At 39.1% G+C, this 16,464-nt stretch overlaps 3 protein-coding genes across 4 annotated transcripts in view; all 3 read left to right on the top strand.

The window, feature by feature from the left end:
- Positions 1–347, top strand: part of LOC141785584 (caspase b-like) — a 1,065-nt gene extending 718 nt beyond the window's left edge. For both annotated transcript variants that reach the window (XM_074663968.1, XM_074663975.1), the window contains exon 3: positions 104–347. In XM_074663968.1, the coding sequence (XP_074520069.1) occupies positions 104–273 (170 nt within the window). In that variant the 3' untranslated portion in view covers positions 274–347. The remainder of the gene's footprint in view (positions 1–103) is intronic.
- A 3,290-nt stretch (positions 348–3,637) lies between these two features.
- LOC141800124 (pyrin domain-containing protein 1-like) lies at positions 3,638–4,195 on the top strand. The gene is made up of 2 exons (XM_074682547.1): positions 3,638–3,902; positions 4,059–4,195. The coding sequence occupies exons 1-2, from the start codon at positions 3,638–3,640 to the stop codon at positions 4,193–4,195; spliced, it is 402 nt and encodes a 133-aa protein (XP_074538648.1).
- Positions 4,196–5,575: 1,380 nt separating this feature from the next.
- gpr108 (G protein-coupled receptor 108) lies at positions 5,576–16,337 on the top strand. Its single transcript, XM_074698819.1, has 18 exons — positions 5,576–6,002; positions 7,033–7,152; positions 10,023–10,073; positions 10,206–10,297; positions 10,385–10,455; positions 10,538–10,770; positions 10,844–10,906; positions 10,993–11,094; positions 11,171–11,304; positions 11,900–11,975; positions 12,164–12,237; positions 12,326–12,443; positions 12,532–12,662; positions 13,048–13,091; positions 13,193–13,242; positions 13,581–13,664; positions 13,928–14,049; positions 14,832–16,337. Exons 1-18 carry the CDS (start codon positions 5,910–5,912, stop codon positions 14,917–14,919), a joined length of 1,746 nt encoding a protein of 581 aa, XP_074554920.1. The 5' UTR covers positions 5,576–5,909; the 3' UTR covers positions 14,920–16,337.
- The last annotated feature ends 127 nt before the right edge of the window (positions 16,338–16,464 follow it).

Here is a 16,464-nt window from a genome sequence, read left to right on the forward strand (position 1 = left end):
CAGTGAATGTCACCGGTGTGAGGTGAATTAAACACTACTCGTGTATTTTAATTCTTTATTGCACCTGTACTGACTACATGTATTGTGATTTTTTTATGTCAAGAGGAGAAAACACCTGCAGCCTCCACCTCCTCCTCCTCTGCTGCTGCGTCCTCTGCAGCTCCTGCTCCAGGCCCTGGAAATATTTCAGCTCAGGGTGGCGGTTTGGTCATCGCACCTTCACTCGTGGGTGGTACCACTGGAGCTTGGAACGTAACCATTAATCATAAATAAACCAAAGAAAAAACGTGTTTTTTTTAAGATTCAAACAAAATTTACTGAAAGTCATCATGTACAGTAAAATGAAATACAACTTACTTTTATTAAAGTTTTGAACAGAATTTTAACAAATATTGTTTTTGTAGTTTTTACAGTCTTTAATTTCATAATGTAATGAATGCAATAATGAACGCAAAGTGTCATGTCTTTTCCTGTAGTGTTTAACCGTGCTGTCGGAGTGTGACACAGAATTAACTAACACAGGACTCATAATCCATCCATCCATCCTTATCCACTTGTCCAAGATCAGGCCCACAGGGGCAGCAGTCTGTGCAAGTTGACAATCCCATCCCCAACAAGTTTATTTATTTATCTATTATTTTATTTTTTATTATAGCTCTTGGGGAATCCAGATGCACTCCTAGGCTAGATTGGATGTAAAATCTCTCCACAGAGGAGAGTCCTCTCTCAGTTGGACATGTCCAGAACACTTCCAGAAGGAGGCACTCATGAGGCAAATATATCAAGTGCCTGAACCTGAGATACTTGAAGTCCTTTGCTTAAAGCAAAGACTCACTCCTCAGCTATACAGAGCAGCCTAAAAAAGCCAACAGAACCACATATTTATCAAACATCAGACTTTAAATTCTGAGTCCCCAAAAACTGGACACCATCTTACCCCCAGCTGCTCTTCGAGATTCTGTCCATGAACAGAACTGCTGACAATTCAGAGGAAACCTGTGGGAGCCAGTAAGCACCAGGAATTAGTTTATTTTTGTGCCAAGTTCGCAGACAGTGCTCATGTTAGTCATAGTGGAACCAGATATCTCACAGTAGTGGCCCAGAAACAGTATCCCTTTATTTAATCTCTGTAGTTAAAGGCAGGCATTGCAGCTGCTCTACTACTGAATAAAGGCAGGAGAGAGATGAGAAAATGCCCCCAAAATTGGTTTCAGTCAGTGTTTAATACAAAGCAAAGCAGGATGTGCTAGTATTATCATTTTGTATTATGAAGAAGGGGTTTGCGTTCATGTTTATATAAACTGTATTTCTGAAAAAAAAAATCCATACATTTACACACAAGTTGAATTTTTGGGGGAAAAGCCATTCATACATTTTGAAGGAAACCCAAACTCAACTATCCAATTTTTCACCAGGTAATTTATTGAACAGCTGTTTAAATGAAGGACCAAGAATAACTGAAAAAGTGGTATCTTGTGAGGACTGTCTAAGTGGTCTTGAAAAAAAAAATCAAACTTTTAGATATATGGCATTATCATGGCATCATCCAGGACTGGTTTGATCAATCAAGAGTTCGGCTGTTTGTGTTTCACTCTTGATGATGATTAAGGTTGGTGTACTGAAAGGCAAAAGAATTAAATCTGTAATACTAAATTTCAAAAAGTCTAAAAAATACTTATATGTGTTTAAATTGCTCAATACTTGTTCATATAGAAAAAAAGCTGTCCCTGCCATGAGGTTACATCCTGCTGTAAAGAAAAAGAACAACACATAAATAGTTACAATTTGCACATTTCAAATTGTCTTTTCAAATCAAATTGTTTTTCATTTTGACGTCTTACACACATCTTTGATAATGTTGACAGAAGCAGGTGGCTGAAGAAGCACTAACTTTGGAGTTCAGGTATCTTCCTGGTTGTTTCCAGAGCCTCTCCATGTGATTGTCATTTCCAATTGATGTCAATAGGTGGAGCTGTGGCTACATTGCATCTTACAGTTGAACCATTCTGAACTTCCACTTACACTAGGCCAGAACTAGCACCAGAGCCACTTCAGTACAGAAGAAGTTAAAATTACTTTTAATCCAAACTGTTATAACTCACCGACACTAAACTTCTAGCAAACTCTTAACTGGCTTTTTGACTGGGCTGGCCCCACTGAGGAAGTGACTCATGGCACAAAGTACGGCTGCATCTGCACACACTTACAAATCCATATAATGTATTTACCATTAGTGTATTCTCTGATTATATCTTCTTTGACAACCTTTTGTTAGCTTGAGTAGGCCTCCAACTCATTTTAATTTGATTTAGCAGACCTTTCATTTGCGTTTGTAAAGCTGAAGCATGTTTCTCTGTTGACTGATAGAGATATTTAAATTCAAAGTCTTTCATTCTGTTTATTACATGGCTGTGTTAGGTACTTGATTCTGATTGGTCACTACAACATCTAGCAACAACAGTCTGTTGCAATGTTGAGGTCTTCTGACCCCAGACTCTGGAAGACTAACTGTCCGTCTTACAATATGCAAAGAGAAGTTGAGTCAATTTGTTGTCGGTTGGGGTCTTGCATTCCTCTCTAACAATGCACTTTCTGGATGTTATTTGTCCAACAATTGCATTGTGCAGCATTGTAATGCATTGATAAAGTCAACTTTACATATTTTACATATAAACTTATCAAAGGTAAAACTTAAACAGGTTGTAAACTTAAATGTATTTACATCAAACTTGTACAAAAAGTACAAAGTCAGACCCTGATGACAGTCATTTTTATGTGGGAAACTGCTCATTGTGGTGAGAGTACGTGATTATTCTTGCAGTTCCACGTGTGTTTGGAAAGTAGAACTGTCAAAATCAGCTCCTCAGCATGTATGTCAAGTGAACATGTATGTGCTTGTGGTCTGCAGTTGTCACATTTCATGTCCAGAAGGGTTAGTTAGAAACTGAAAGTCTTCTATCACCTCACAGCCCTGCAGGTTCAGTGAACCAGTTTCTACAAGGACTTCTGTCTAATCACTGCAACTGATACGGTAAGACTTTCACTAAAACAGCAGAGAGGCTCTCACTTACACATATATACAGCTATTTCTGCTTGATTTTTATTGTTAATATCAACATAGTTTTTGTATTTTAATCCAAAGCAATGATACACAATTTAGTTAGTTAAATTAAAAAAAAAAACTTTTAAACAGACTAATGTCCTGATTGTCAACTCTGTCTAACTTATAGTCTTTCATACCAGGCTGAAGAAGATCTAATATGGAAATATGCTTATGTTGCAAATAAGCCAACAACAGTTAAAAAGAAAAAAAAAACACTTTGTCGGTATATCGTAACTACATCTTTAAAATTATAGTTTGTGCTACCCTGTTAAGAAATATTTTTTATACTTTGACTTAACTTCAAATCAAACATGTTAACTATAAAAACAAAACAAAACAAAAATCTTTTATTTCTTGCTCTGAAAATGGAAGTAGTTTCAAAGTTGTTGTATGCAGGGCCCCGAAAGAGGAAGTGCGCCAACTATCAACCTCCTCCAAAGGATTGGAGTGTAACTTTGCACAAGTGGCTCAATATTAATTGAATGAATTCTTCAAAATCCTTTTTTTCCCTTTCACTTCTTCAGTGATAAAAAAATGCAGGCTGCTCCTCTGCTCTTAGACACCCTGGATGAGCTGGGTGCAGATGAGTTTAAAAGGTTTCGTTGGAACCTCAGTCAGCCGGTGCTGGCTGGGTGTCAGCCCATTCGCAAGGGCTATCTGGAGAATGCAGACCGGCAGGACACAGTCAGTAAGATGATCGACAGCTACAGTGAAGAAGCTGCTGTAAACCTGACAGCTGAAATCCTGAGGAGGATGAACCACAACAACGCTGCTGAGAAATTAAGGAGAGCATTTTCAGGTGGGGTGCCAGTTTGTTGATATCATAGTCATTGAATCTTATCCAGGTATTCCTATCCAGCTAACCTTAAGCCAAAGCTTTGAATTTCAGATAAGTGTTGAAAATGTGTCTGTATGTAACTTAAGAATAAGGTGTATTACTGTTTCCTGTCAATAGGGGGATCAACAGCCCTGCAAACCTCGCCTCCCCCCTCCGCCTCCTCCTCCTACCCTCCTGGAAGCGTCTTTGTGTCACCCAACATTCAAGGCACCAGTGCTGGCACCATTAACTTGAACATCAACACAAATAAATGATCCTGTACTGAAGATGTTTGTTTTTTTTCACACATCATTAAAGTCTGACATAAACTGGCCATGTTTCTTCACTAATAATACATGCCTGAACTACAGGTTTGTCTTGATGAGATGTTAAATGTTTCCGTCATCAATAAAAAGATAAAATGTTTTGAATAAAGCAAATCTAAAAAGGGAAATATATCATAACACTACTTTATCAACTTGAAAGCCAAATTCTTCATGTAGTCAAATAAAGAGGCTACATGGGAAACATATTTCATGCTAAATGTGATGATAGCATTAGCATTTAAATTAGTTTTTGTTTTCTTCTTTTTTACTTTGTTGTTTTGCAAAGATTAAAAATTTAGACGTTTCACCTCAGACATAAAATATTAGCATAGCTTCTTCTTTATACTTTTTCATTATGCTTGCTAATCTTAATTAGCCTGTGTTTGCAGTGTTAGCATTAGATCACAAGTCTTCAAGTGAAAGCAGCAAAAAGTGTGGGAGACATTCAATGAAGAATCCAGTGTTGCATATTTTTATTTGATTTAGAAAAGTCAGATCTTTAATTTGCATGTTCTTTCTTCATGTTACATTTTCAACTCACAACCCTGCCATTACAAAAACCTTGTTTGGTTACAGAGTCTGCAATTAAAAAGTTTGCTGGAGAGAAGTTTTAGGGAATGTTGCCGAAAACTGAACTAAAAGAGAGAATAGACAAACTCAGAATTGATTTGGTGACAGAAGAATCTATAGAAAATGGTTTTCAGATTGGGGAATCTTCTGTGAAATCAAACATCAGCTCAAGAGACAAATAAATTTTCGGGTTCAAGTTATTGTATTGACATATTGGCAGTAACAGCAGTTACACAGTAAGTAATGCGCGAATGGGTAAATGTCACTGGCTGTGTACAAGTGCTATGAGCTGTCATGAAGACTAGAAAGGAAAAGGCTACATGTAGCTGCATGTCCATTTAGGTACTATTTAATTAGGTTACCCTGATTACTTACTGTCAATATTTCAAATGTTCAGTTTTTAGGAATATTGACACAAACATTAGTGAAGCAGTGATTGTAGGCATCATAGGTCTGATGCATACATGGCAACCTGGGGATTTCATCCGTCCAACGTGGAGGGTCAGGTCAATCACGTGAACACTTGCAGCAGGAAGCTTACAACTAAAAACGAGGCACGTCACAATTCTAGGCTGTGTATAACAAGGAGAAGACGGGATCGTAAAGTTTAAGCGGGTTTAAAGCGGTCGTTTTATTTGAGAAAAATAAATGGTTGTACAGTCGTCACACAAACAGCTTACAAACACACATATGCACACATTGCTCTTGTATATTTTTTCTTTATGGTATTTTCCCATGGTGAAATCCGTAGTAGTATACCCGGAAGTAGCCTTCTGCGGATGACGTCTCTGACGAAACCTTGCTAACTGTTTTGCTCTAGATTCATGACCAGGAAGCGAGAGTTTGCCATCTACGGTCTAGCTGTTAGCCTACGCGATGAGGGCACAAAAGAATCGAAAAACAGAGCAAAAATTGTTTCAATTCTAGCGTAAAAGAAAATTTAAAGAGCAGCTACATTAAGTTTTAGTATTAACATATCCATAATTCACCACGTATCCTGTCAAGACTGCTAGCTAGCTGGCTATTTAGCCATCTGGCAGTGTCGTTCGTTTACATTAGCATTTGCCGTTAGCGAGTTGGATTCTGCCTGGTGATGGCTGTGGCACTAAGAGTATGTGTTTTGGCTGGATATATATGTCTACTGCTGACTGGATGCAAAGCAAGAATTCACAAGTTAACTCTCAAGGTAAGGATACTGGTTTATTTGGAGCTGTGTCAGTGAGAGAGCTGTATTTTGTTCCTCCAGGCGTTAGCCAGCTAGTGTGCGCTAATTAGCTTTGACAGACGGTGTTCAGGATATGGTGTCGTGATGTAGCGTTAAACTTCATGAAACGAGAAGAAGAAAAAAGAGCCGAGCAAAGAGACATGTCAGTGGAGTACAGGTTCAGAGTCTGGGGCTCACATTTATTCTTCGAGCGGTTAGAAGTTGTGAAAATGAAGCTGGAAAATGTGTTATTCAAACTCCAGCGTAATTTCAGTTCATGCTAGAACATTGAGGGTACATGGTCGTCGATCAGTGCAACATGCCGGATGAGCATATGTTGAGATACGAGTGACTTTGAGCAGTGTAATCCGAAATGTCTCGTAGAGTTGCATTTCCCCCGGGAATAATAAGGTATCTAGGCATGTGTCACACGCTGTAAAGACGATTTGAGAAGAGCCGAATTAATCAGGCCAAGGCAGCATGACAGGTTGTCTGTCACAATGCAAAGCTTTTTTTGTTTTGTCCTATAAAGCCCAGAACTGTTATCACATACCACAGCAGTCATTCCAAGATACCGAGATAATTTGATCAGTATTGTGTGAAATCCAGTGTCCAGGTAAGTCTTGAGAGAACAGACTTGGAGTCATCACAGAAAAACGAATAAAATAAAATGTGTGGATGTAATGTTGACATAGGAAACGGTTCAAACATGAAGCCTTAAACCACAGGAAGTTAATTAAAACATTTAGAAAGGTCGTGAAAGGAAAACTTCTAAGACTTAAAAGGGGCAACTTTGACATGGAAATGTGAAAAAGTGAAAGAAAGCGGAGGAGGGAAATGCTTTCTTGTGACTCTCCCTTTGGATTGTGGTGAACTTTGAAGTGACAAATGGGAAATATTTTTAAGATGAGGTGCCCCACAAGTAGTTCTCTTCATCATCTTTGTTTATTTCTGTTGAATGACTGAACAGATTGCTCAGGTCTCAAGTGACTGTTCTCCTTTTGCTTTTCAGAATGAGACTCGGTCTGCCGTCGACCTCAACAACTTTGGTTTCTACGCTAATGGAACTCTGGATGTCAAACTTCATTCTCTGAGCATCCCAGAAAAATCAGTGAACTACAGCCTGTATCCTGTAAGATGTGTTTTTTGTGCATTATCATAAAAAGTCACACATGAGTTTTAGTTTTATTTTTCAGCTGTAGCTACCACTTGTGTTTTCTAATGTGGAGTCATGACCTTCATCATAGCTATTTAAGTAATGATGAGAAAGAAACTCAGGCTCGGGGGAAAATATTTTTAAGGATAAGTTTGGTTATTTTTAGTAAGTCTCTCACCCACATTTAATCCTGTTGAAAAGACCAAACAAACAATGGAGCCAAATCCGGATAGACCTAAAATTACCCTTCATTAAGCTACCCTCAAGGTGAATTGTCCCTGTAACCATAAATAATTTGAATCAGTACCACTAAAGATAAAAGGTTACTTAGATGATAACAGATCATCTATGTAGGCCAGCTGTATCTTTATGTTGTTCCACTACTTCATGGAGTGTATGCACCACACTTGCTGCTTCACTGACTGATGGCAATTTGCTCCTTATGTTTCAAACTGTTTTGGAAACTATACTCCAGGGATGCAACAGATCACAAATCTCATTAGGCCTGTCACGATAACAAATTTTGCTAGACGATAATTTTCCAAAATATTATTGCAGATAAACGATATTATTGTCAATATTATTTTGATATTTTTTTTCATTTTTTCATTGATGATAAATGGGATAATAAAGTGAGTACACCATATCAAAAGCAAGAAACTTTAATTTCTTAAGAGTATTTAACTGTAATTAAAAGGTCAGGATCTGTTAAATAAAACAAATGAAACAAAAAATAAAATAAATTTAGCAAATAAGAAAGAGAAAAAAATACAATGAAAATGAAATGGACTTTCTTTTAGAAAAAAATACACGTCAATGAAAATGATTAAGATTAATCAAAAACAATAAAACATAGACCCTGTCTCTAAAGAAAAAATGAAACTCCAAAAAAACCCCAACAACAATAAAAACTATAGCCTAAATAAAAGGGAGTTTATACAGTTCCTAAATTGTTTGTAACATGTACTTTTTTCCAGTCAATCCGTACTGTCTGTCAAACATTTTTAACATTTCTGGCTTTCAACCGTATTGAAGGGCTGCATTTCTTTGGCAATGTAGCTGTCTTTGAGCGCCCACCGTTTGGCGCTTTTATTTCTATTTACTTTGCAGACCAAAAGCCTCAGTAAGAGCGGATTGTCAAAGAACAAGGCTCTGCTGCACCTCCCCTTCTTCTTCTTCGTCGCCACTATTTTCAAAAAATGCGACATATCAGCTCGTTGGTGTTCATGAGCTCACACTTTGTTCATTCTGATAAAAAAACAAATATTCCCACACTGGGACTGTGGCAGGCGGCTTAAGAACAGTATCTTTCGTGCCATCACTCATATTAGCGTGTGTTTCCTCCTCACCCCTCAGGACGCTTGCTTCAGCTCTGTCCGTGTGTACGAGCGAGCAGCCCTGTCTTCACCCCAAAGATCGCATTTTTGTCAGATACTCACTCCGCTTTAAATCCGCTAAAGCCGCTATAGAACCTATGCACCCCGACGTTAGGAAAGATAGACGTAGTGAGCCATCTTCTCATTCAGCCTCTTTGGTCGAAAGAGAGGAGGAAAACAAACATGCATGCAGGTGTCAGTTTATCGAGGCTGGCAAACTTACCAAGGAAGTTTTTATTTATTGTTCGGTCAGTTGATTTATTGATTATCGTGACAGGCCTAAATCTCATGGTCTAGTTGCATTTTTGGATCAGCTGAAGGATAAGTGTTTCTACTCCTCACTTAGCTCTGACTAACCACACATCTCAATAACACAGCTATCCCATTACATCATTCAACCCATGCCAGGAAACGTCTGATTTAACAAGAAGTCTTTTGCAAGCTCTCTTCCAGTGTTGCTTTTGTATTAAACTATTAAAAATTGAATAAGAAATGGACTCTTTAAAGTCATCCTCTATGAGTGTTTGTGGGTCAGCAATGCAGCTGTGTGCTCTTATGGGTCATATGAAGAGTGTGTGTAATCACATTTCTTTTCATGAATTGCTTTCATTGTCCTATTTGCTCACTTTTTGAGATGTTTACACTTAATTATAGTCCCTGCTCCTTTACAATAGTGTTTGAGTGAGTGGAGACTGATGTTTTATCTGAACAGTAGCTTGGATGAAGTGAAGACCAGCATGTGGTCTGAAGCCTTTGTCCCCAGCTACCCTCACTCACTCACTCACTGAAAGCATGCAGGAGACAGCGGTCTGTTCCATGCCAGCATAAGTTTAAAGTAGAGGCCCAGAGGCAAGTTGCATCCTGTTATCACACACAGTCCTAACTGGGGAGTAGAACAAATATCAGACCAGCCATGATCCTCGAACCACTACTGTAGTCTAATGTTGTGTAAAAGGAGAAATCTCTAAATAAATGTTTTACTGATGTGGGTCCTTAAATTACAAAATCCTGTCAAAGATATAAATTGTGATAAAGTTGAGTCTGGTTTTTGAAGTTGAAGTAACCGGACCAGTGCAATGTTGAGGCAAATATTGAAGTTTGCTTGTGGTAATGTTGAGATAAAAACAAAGGAATGTTATACTTGTTTATTTTCTTGACTTTCATTCTGAAAAAATTCTAAATTGACTGCAAACCTCCAGAACACAATTCCTATTTGCTCAGCAATTAAAGGTTCCTGGTTTTTATTTGGACACTTTATGTAATTGAATAATAATATTACAAATCTGAACTTGTTTTCTAGCTGTCATTATGTGAATTAGTTTTAAAGTATGAAAAAAGTAAAGTAAGTGAGTGTTCAAAAACCCTTGGAAACAGCTCTGAATGCATACGGTCAGGGTGAGCAAAATAAAGTATTCATTTAAGTATTTAAAATAAACTGTGCAGTGACCACATCTACAAAACTCTCTTCAGGTTGGTTTCAGCCTCTCCAGGTCTCGTGTGAATGGAGTCTTGTCCTACACAGTGAGTACATTCAACAAGAAACATTGCTGACATAGTATCTGAAATTGTTTTAATAAATCACATTTTTATATGTATTTCTTATTTGTTCTTAATAGGATATTAAATTGTTTCTTGTGTTTCTTGTAACTCCAGGCAGAGGAACCAGAGATCTGCCCTCTCACTCTCACAAATGTGGCCAACAAAGAGCCCCTCATTCTTTTTCTCATTGATATCAACACGCTCAGGTGTGTATGCCTCTGCAGTTTTCAGATGTGTCTAACATGTTCTGGGAACCTCAATGTGAAGACTGACTGAATAATGTGCCTGTATAGTGTCAATGTGAAAGCCATGGGTGATCAAGACAACCTCCTGATAGCGAAGCCAAAGGCTGAAGCACCCAAAGGTCAGTGTCCTGCACACCTCACAATTCCTGTTTTGGTCTTAATGTAATGTAACTCTTTAATATTATCTGTACTCTTCTTCAGGCCAGAGAAAACGTAGGGATGCTGGTAATGATCCTGCTGCTGCTGCTGCTCCTCCTGCTCCTGTCGATAAAGCTAATTCAGCAAAACAGCCAGACAGTGAGGACAAAAGTGCAGCCAAAGCGAACGTTGAGCCAGTTGTAAACCAAGAGGATCCTTCAAAGGTGAAAGAGGAAGCTGAAGGAAAGGCAAAGCCTGCAGTGGAGGAGAAGAAAGTGGAGGGAAAAGAATTCCTGGTAAGATGCGTTTGTATGTTCGTCAGTTTGATCCTATTCATGATGGCGTTTTCTAATCAGTGTCTACTTCCAGCTGGGAAAGACCAAGCCCTTGACTTTGGCTTTGGACAAAGTGAATGATCTCTACAACTTCAGTGTAAGTTTACCTTTCTAGCTTGTACTTGTTGAAGTTTGATGAGGCTCACTGTGACACTAGTTCATTCTTTGTCTCTGTGTCCACAGTTCCACATGGTGGTGGGCAAGGTGGCAGAGGGTTTGTACAGCCTCAAGTTTCACTACTGTAGGAACAGGTTGCCTGGACCCAAACACCCCTACTCACTCACGGTAAGTTGATTGAGTTTCACGTTTGAACATGCGCGCTCAGGTGTATGCAGCGTTGACCTGAATGTTCCCTTTGCAGGTGGAAGTGACAGAGACGAATCCAGGGGGCTACCTGTCTGCAGCAGAAATCCCTCTGTCGCGTCTTTACATCGGCATGGCTGGAGTTTTCTTCACTGCTGCCTTGGTCTGGGTGTACACACTCATGAAGCACAGGTACACATACATACAGACTCAGTGAAAGGAGCACTTACACTTTTACATTTCAGAAGCTTCAAACTTCCATAACTTCCAGTCACTTCGCAGAGTTCGAAGCCAGTTACAGAGCCGTAGATTAAGACGCAATGTAACTTTGCTCTTCAAAGACAGGACTTCAAGGAGCACACAATGACAGTCATTTGTTTAGTTAGTAATTTACTCATTTATAAAATTTCAATGAATTACATTTATTTTTAATAAGAAAAACATGAGCATGCCTCAGTGCCTTGTTTATATTGAACCCTCAGGTGTTTATAACTAGCTAATAGGAGTGGGAGAAAAAATCATATTGCAGTATCATAATTTTTTGTTTAATGTTTTAAATTGTGATTTTTGTCTAAAAATGTTTTTTTCTTTTTCAAATTTAAGTCCTTCATTACAGTCTTTGTTTATAAGTTGAGTTGGAAAAAGTTGAGACATGAGATCCCAGGTCACATGTAATGTGCATTTTTTATATGCGGTTTGGTGTTTAAAAAGCAAAAATCACAAACATCTTTGACGCAATTTAAATCAAATCGACACCTCAAAAATAATGCTTTGTCCTTGTCCACAGGTACAGTGTGTTTAAGATCCACTGGCTAATGGCAGCGCTGGCCTTCACCAAGTCCACATCCCTTGTTTTCCACAGTGTGAGTAAATCTTCAGCACAGAGCAGCACTGTTATCTTTTCTGTCGCAAGTTTGTGTTTGTTTTTTACAGCGATGCCACCGTTATCTCTGTTTGTTCTGTCTGAGCTGCTTACTGAACTTGCAGCACACCCTAAGTCTTTGCCTTCTAATGGAGCCTCTCCCTCTCTCTTTATCTCCTTATCCCTCAGATCAACTATCACTTCATCAACACAGAGGGGCATCCTATTGAAGGCTGGGCTGTCATGTATTATATCACACACCTGTACGTACAACATTGCCAGGATATCATTTGAAGTTATTCAGCACTTTTTTTTTGCGTTTTAATGAAGTTAGTGTTGATGTGTTTCCAGGCTTAAAGGAGCACTCCTCTTCATCACACTGGCACTAATCGGCACCGGCTGGGCCTTTGTGAAATACATTCTGTCCGACAAGGAGAAGAAGATCTTCATGATTGTCATCCCTCTGCAGGTGTGTGCATGGGGCACACTGGGGTTGGGGGATTATTTACACCTAGAGGTTTTTTTTGGACAGGATTGATTTGCATCTCACCTTCTAGGTTCTGGCTAATGTGGCCTACATCATCATCGAGTCCACAGAGGAAGGCTCCAGTGAATATTATCTGTGGAAGGAGATCCTCTTCCTGGTTGACCTCATCTGCTGCGGAGCCATCCTCTTCCCTGTTGTCTGGTCAGTGTGTGTGCAGTCTGTCTGATGTGCATTAATATTTTCCATTTCCAAAGATCCATTAAAACAAATTGAGTTAAGACTTGTTTTGAAAGTAGTGCTGAGGTTTCCACAGAGGCTGGTTGTGTTGATTGGGTTCCTTAGACCATCACATGACACACTTCATGTTGCTCATTTGATTCAGTCCAGCAGCAGACATTCCCCATTTCAGTGCAAGTGGTAAAATAAAAAAATAATTTAACTGAAGGACAGAAATGCAAGGTTTCCAGAATGTCACTATGTTGAGAAAAGGTAATTGCTGATGTATTTTTAATTTAATACAAACTCAAACTGGGTTACAAGTGCATCCTAGTCACATGACTAACTCAGGCTGTATGTTTCTCTGTAGGTCTATCCGCCACCTGCAGGAGGCTTCTAGCACCGATGGCAAAGGTGAGAATCCCTTTCAGAAGCAGCTCAAAGATTTTATAAGCTCAGAAAGTGACAGAGATTGTAACTCTTTGTTGACTAACTTTGATTGATGTCTTTTGTAGCTGCCATGAATCTGGAGAAACTGAAGCTCTTCCGACATTATTATGTGATGGTAAGAAATACTTCAGATCAGATTATTTCACTGAATAAACCCAGAATGTCAACATGTCGTTGTTAATGGCGTGAAAACGCCTGATTTGATCTTATCTGGTTGCAATTTGTACTCCATAAGCAAATTAACTGAGTCATGGTAGTTGGCAAGGAAGAGCAATCCTCTTATTCAGCAGAGTCACTGCTGCTGGTCCACAACTAAAGCTTCAATGTACGTCTGTGTGCTTGTTGTAAAACAAGTTTCATTGACCCAGAGTAAAATACAGTGAAGGAAACAGTCAGTTATGAACCTCGGCTGTATCTGTAGATATTCTTAAAACACTGTTTCTTCTTTTTCAGATTGTGTGTTACATCTACTTTACGAGGATCATAGCCATTTTGCTCAAGGTCACCATGCCTTTCCAGTGGCAGTGGTGCTACGAGGTGAGAAAAGAAACTATAACGTATAATAAAAATCTGACTTCTATTTCCTTGCACTTTTCCAACACATCCTGTTCCTTTCACTGAACAAACACTAAAAATGGGCTGGATGTTTTCCTGGGATGTGTGCCAGAATCATGTTTGCTATTTTTTCACCTTCATTTAATTCCCTTCATTATTTGGCAAATGGGCCAGGTCAGCTGTTAGCAGCAGCCTTCTTCATTAAAGTCAAACATGTCTTTAACACATCTCTCATGTCTCCTCAGTTTCTGGTGGAGGTGTCGACTCTGATCTTTTTCGTGTTGACGGGCTACAAGTTCCGACCGGCGTCCAACAACCCCTACCTCCAGCTTCCTCAGGACGAGGAGGATGTGGAGATGGATGAAGTGTAAGCAGACAGAGCTACACCTTACGCTTAGTTCTTACTCCAAGGCTTTCAACAGTTTGAATTCACCTTTTCACACAGAAACACCAGCAGATCAGGAGAAAATGCAGAGTCATTAGCAGAGCAGCAGCTCAGTCCTGCAGTTATGTAGGAAACGTTCAGGGGCAGTGTGCATTGTATGTTCAGTCCTCTTTGTCTTGGTTTAAATAACAGCACAACACAAAACTTGAAGGAATTGTTTCTGTACTTTTGGATGTGCCATTGTTCTGTTGTTGATGATAGAGTTTTATTTTTTTTTAAGTTTATTAATGGGCAAAAACACAAAAACAAAGACTTCAGTTTTAAGGTAAATATCCTAGCCCACAACATATTCTCCCCGTCATGTTTGAACTAATGTATACTCTAGGCAGCCTTTATCAGCTTGTTTTTCCTGCTCAACCCTGATTTACTTGTTAAGCATCTTCAGTTCAGTGCTAAAGTGCTTATTTATCAAGATTTCAAAAGATAAAAATCAAATCTAAGTTTTCAAATAAAAATCATTTCAAATGAGGAAAACAAAACAAAGAAATCAGTTTTATGACAAACATTCACACAAACAGTGAGACAACAACATTAACACAGTGAGTTAAACCCTAAGTTAAAGAGCTGCACTGACTTGATAACCAGAATATTCCTTTGATGCTCATGTTTTCCTCCCTCTGAGAAGGGGACCGGCTTTGTGATGAACTCGTTAAAAAAGTTCAAAGGCAATTTAATGACAAGCTCCTCTTTGTCTGCCTGCCCAGTGTGACGGAGTCAGGTGCACTGGAGGGAATTTCCAAAGTCAAGAAAACCTCTAACGGACGTGATCGCCAGAAAGAGTCCAGCTTGTGAGCGGGGACGCTGCATTGTCAATGCGGGAAGTGGGGGCGGGTACCCAGTAAACATCCCCTGGGATACACATGGACCAAGGCTCCCAACATCCTCACAGTGTCGGTTTCCCTTTTGAAACTCTTGAAGTGGTTGCAGCCCACAGTCTGGCTATGCAAAAAATAAGGACTCACCTTTTTTCCTTGGAGCACTCCACCCAGAAACTCTGAAAGCTCGTGCTCCTGCCACATGGACGGATGGAGATATGGAAAGGAGCTCTGATACTTTAAGTTCTCTCTTTCTCTCTGTCTCTCTTTCCAAAGATGATTATCATTTTAGCGGAAGTCTTGCTTCCCTTTGTGTTTATATTGGCTATTTAAAAACGGTACTTCTGCAAGCCTCTCTGCTGTACTTTTTGTGCGTGACATGAGCACAGGTGGGTGTGTGTGTGAGTGTGTTTGTGAGTGTGTGAATGCTGGACGGTAAAAAATTTTGACACAACGGTTTTCCTGTCCTCCATCTGGAGACACTGGCCCACACTCAGGTAAACGGCTAATCAGTAAATATTTCAAAGTCTTCTCTTCAGGGGTCCCTAACGTCCAACTAGAGATTGTTACACCTTCATTCCCACACAAAACATTTTCTCTCTTAGAATCAGATTTTTATTGAAACATCTCGATGTAACAAGTTACACATTTCAATGTACTAAGTTCCAAATACAGAAATGTTGTGTTCCAGTATTATGGTTTATGTAAAGGAGGTTTTTGCAGTCCTTCAGATGAACTGCTGCTGTAATTTAAAGCTTTAGTGGTTGAAGTCATACAGGTTGTTGGATCAGTGTCCTGAGCAGTGGCCCTGTTGTGTTAACATAGGAATTTTATTTTTTTCTTTTTGTTGGCCATGCTGTGCCGTTCTTGACAGAGAAGTGACCTAATCCATCTTTTTATAAATTTGTCTGCTTTTGGTTTTACCTTCTTTGCTCTTGATATGAAGCTTATTTTATTAATAATTGAAGACTTCTGTTGAAAGAAAGGTTTTGTGTGCTGAAGCTGGGCAGGCAGGTTGGATGGCCATTTGTAAATAATTTACAGAGGGAGACTGTTGATACAAAAGGAGGCACATAACACTTTCATAAGAACAGCTTAGAGGCTTTATAGACAGTTTTAGTGACACAAGCTCAGTTTTAATGAGGTTTTTTGACTCCTTCAACCAATCGAGGGGATTATTTAATATAAAACTACTGAGATTTGTTTGCAGACACTCCTGTGCAGATCTGTACAGAGTTTACAGACTGTTAACGTCTCTTTAAGAGGACAGCCGTGACCACGCTGTAAGCCGAATGAGCTGAAAAGATTTTGTGCTTGTTACAGACCTTTGTTAGATGTCAGTGTGAACTGTCACAATAAAGCAGGTGTTCTGGAAAGGAATACGTTTGTTGTGATTTTGTTTATGTTCCTTAGGTCTAAAAAAAATTCATTTCCCCCCCATAAAAACTGTGGTTTTATATATATATCTACACTAGCAGGTGCCAACAGAATGTAAATCTGCTGTAAGAAGTTTTGAACTGGA

This window comes from Halichoeres trimaculatus, unplaced genomic scaffold (assembly GCF_033239565.1).
Source record: "Halichoeres trimaculatus isolate MK-OKI-2021-1 unplaced genomic scaffold, fHalTri1.1 fHalTri1_scaffold_2, whole genome shotgun sequence".
Lineage (NCBI taxonomy): Eukaryota > Metazoa > Chordata > Actinopteri > Labriformes > Labridae > Halichoeres > Halichoeres trimaculatus.

Coding starts and splice junctions, on each gene's coding strand:
- LOC141800124 (XM_074682547.1), top strand. CDS start 3,638: ATGCAGGCTGCTCCTCTGCTCTTAGACACCCTGGATGAGCTGGGTGCA. Junction 3,903..4,058: donor ATTAAGGAGAGCATTTTCAG/GTGGGGTGCCAG, acceptor TCCTGTCAATAG/GGGGATCAACAGCCCTGCAA.
- gpr108 (XM_074698819.1), top strand. CDS start 5,910: ATGGCTGTGGCACTAAGAGTATGTGTTTTGGCTGGATATATATGTCTA. Junction 10,074..10,205: donor ATGGAGTCTTGTCCTACACA/GTGAGTACATTC, acceptor TTGTAACTCCAG/GCAGAGGAACCAGAGATCTG. Junction 12,663..13,047: donor ATCCTCTTCCCTGTTGTCTG/GTCAGTGTGTGT, acceptor GTTTCTCTGTAG/GTCTATCCGCCACCTGCAGG.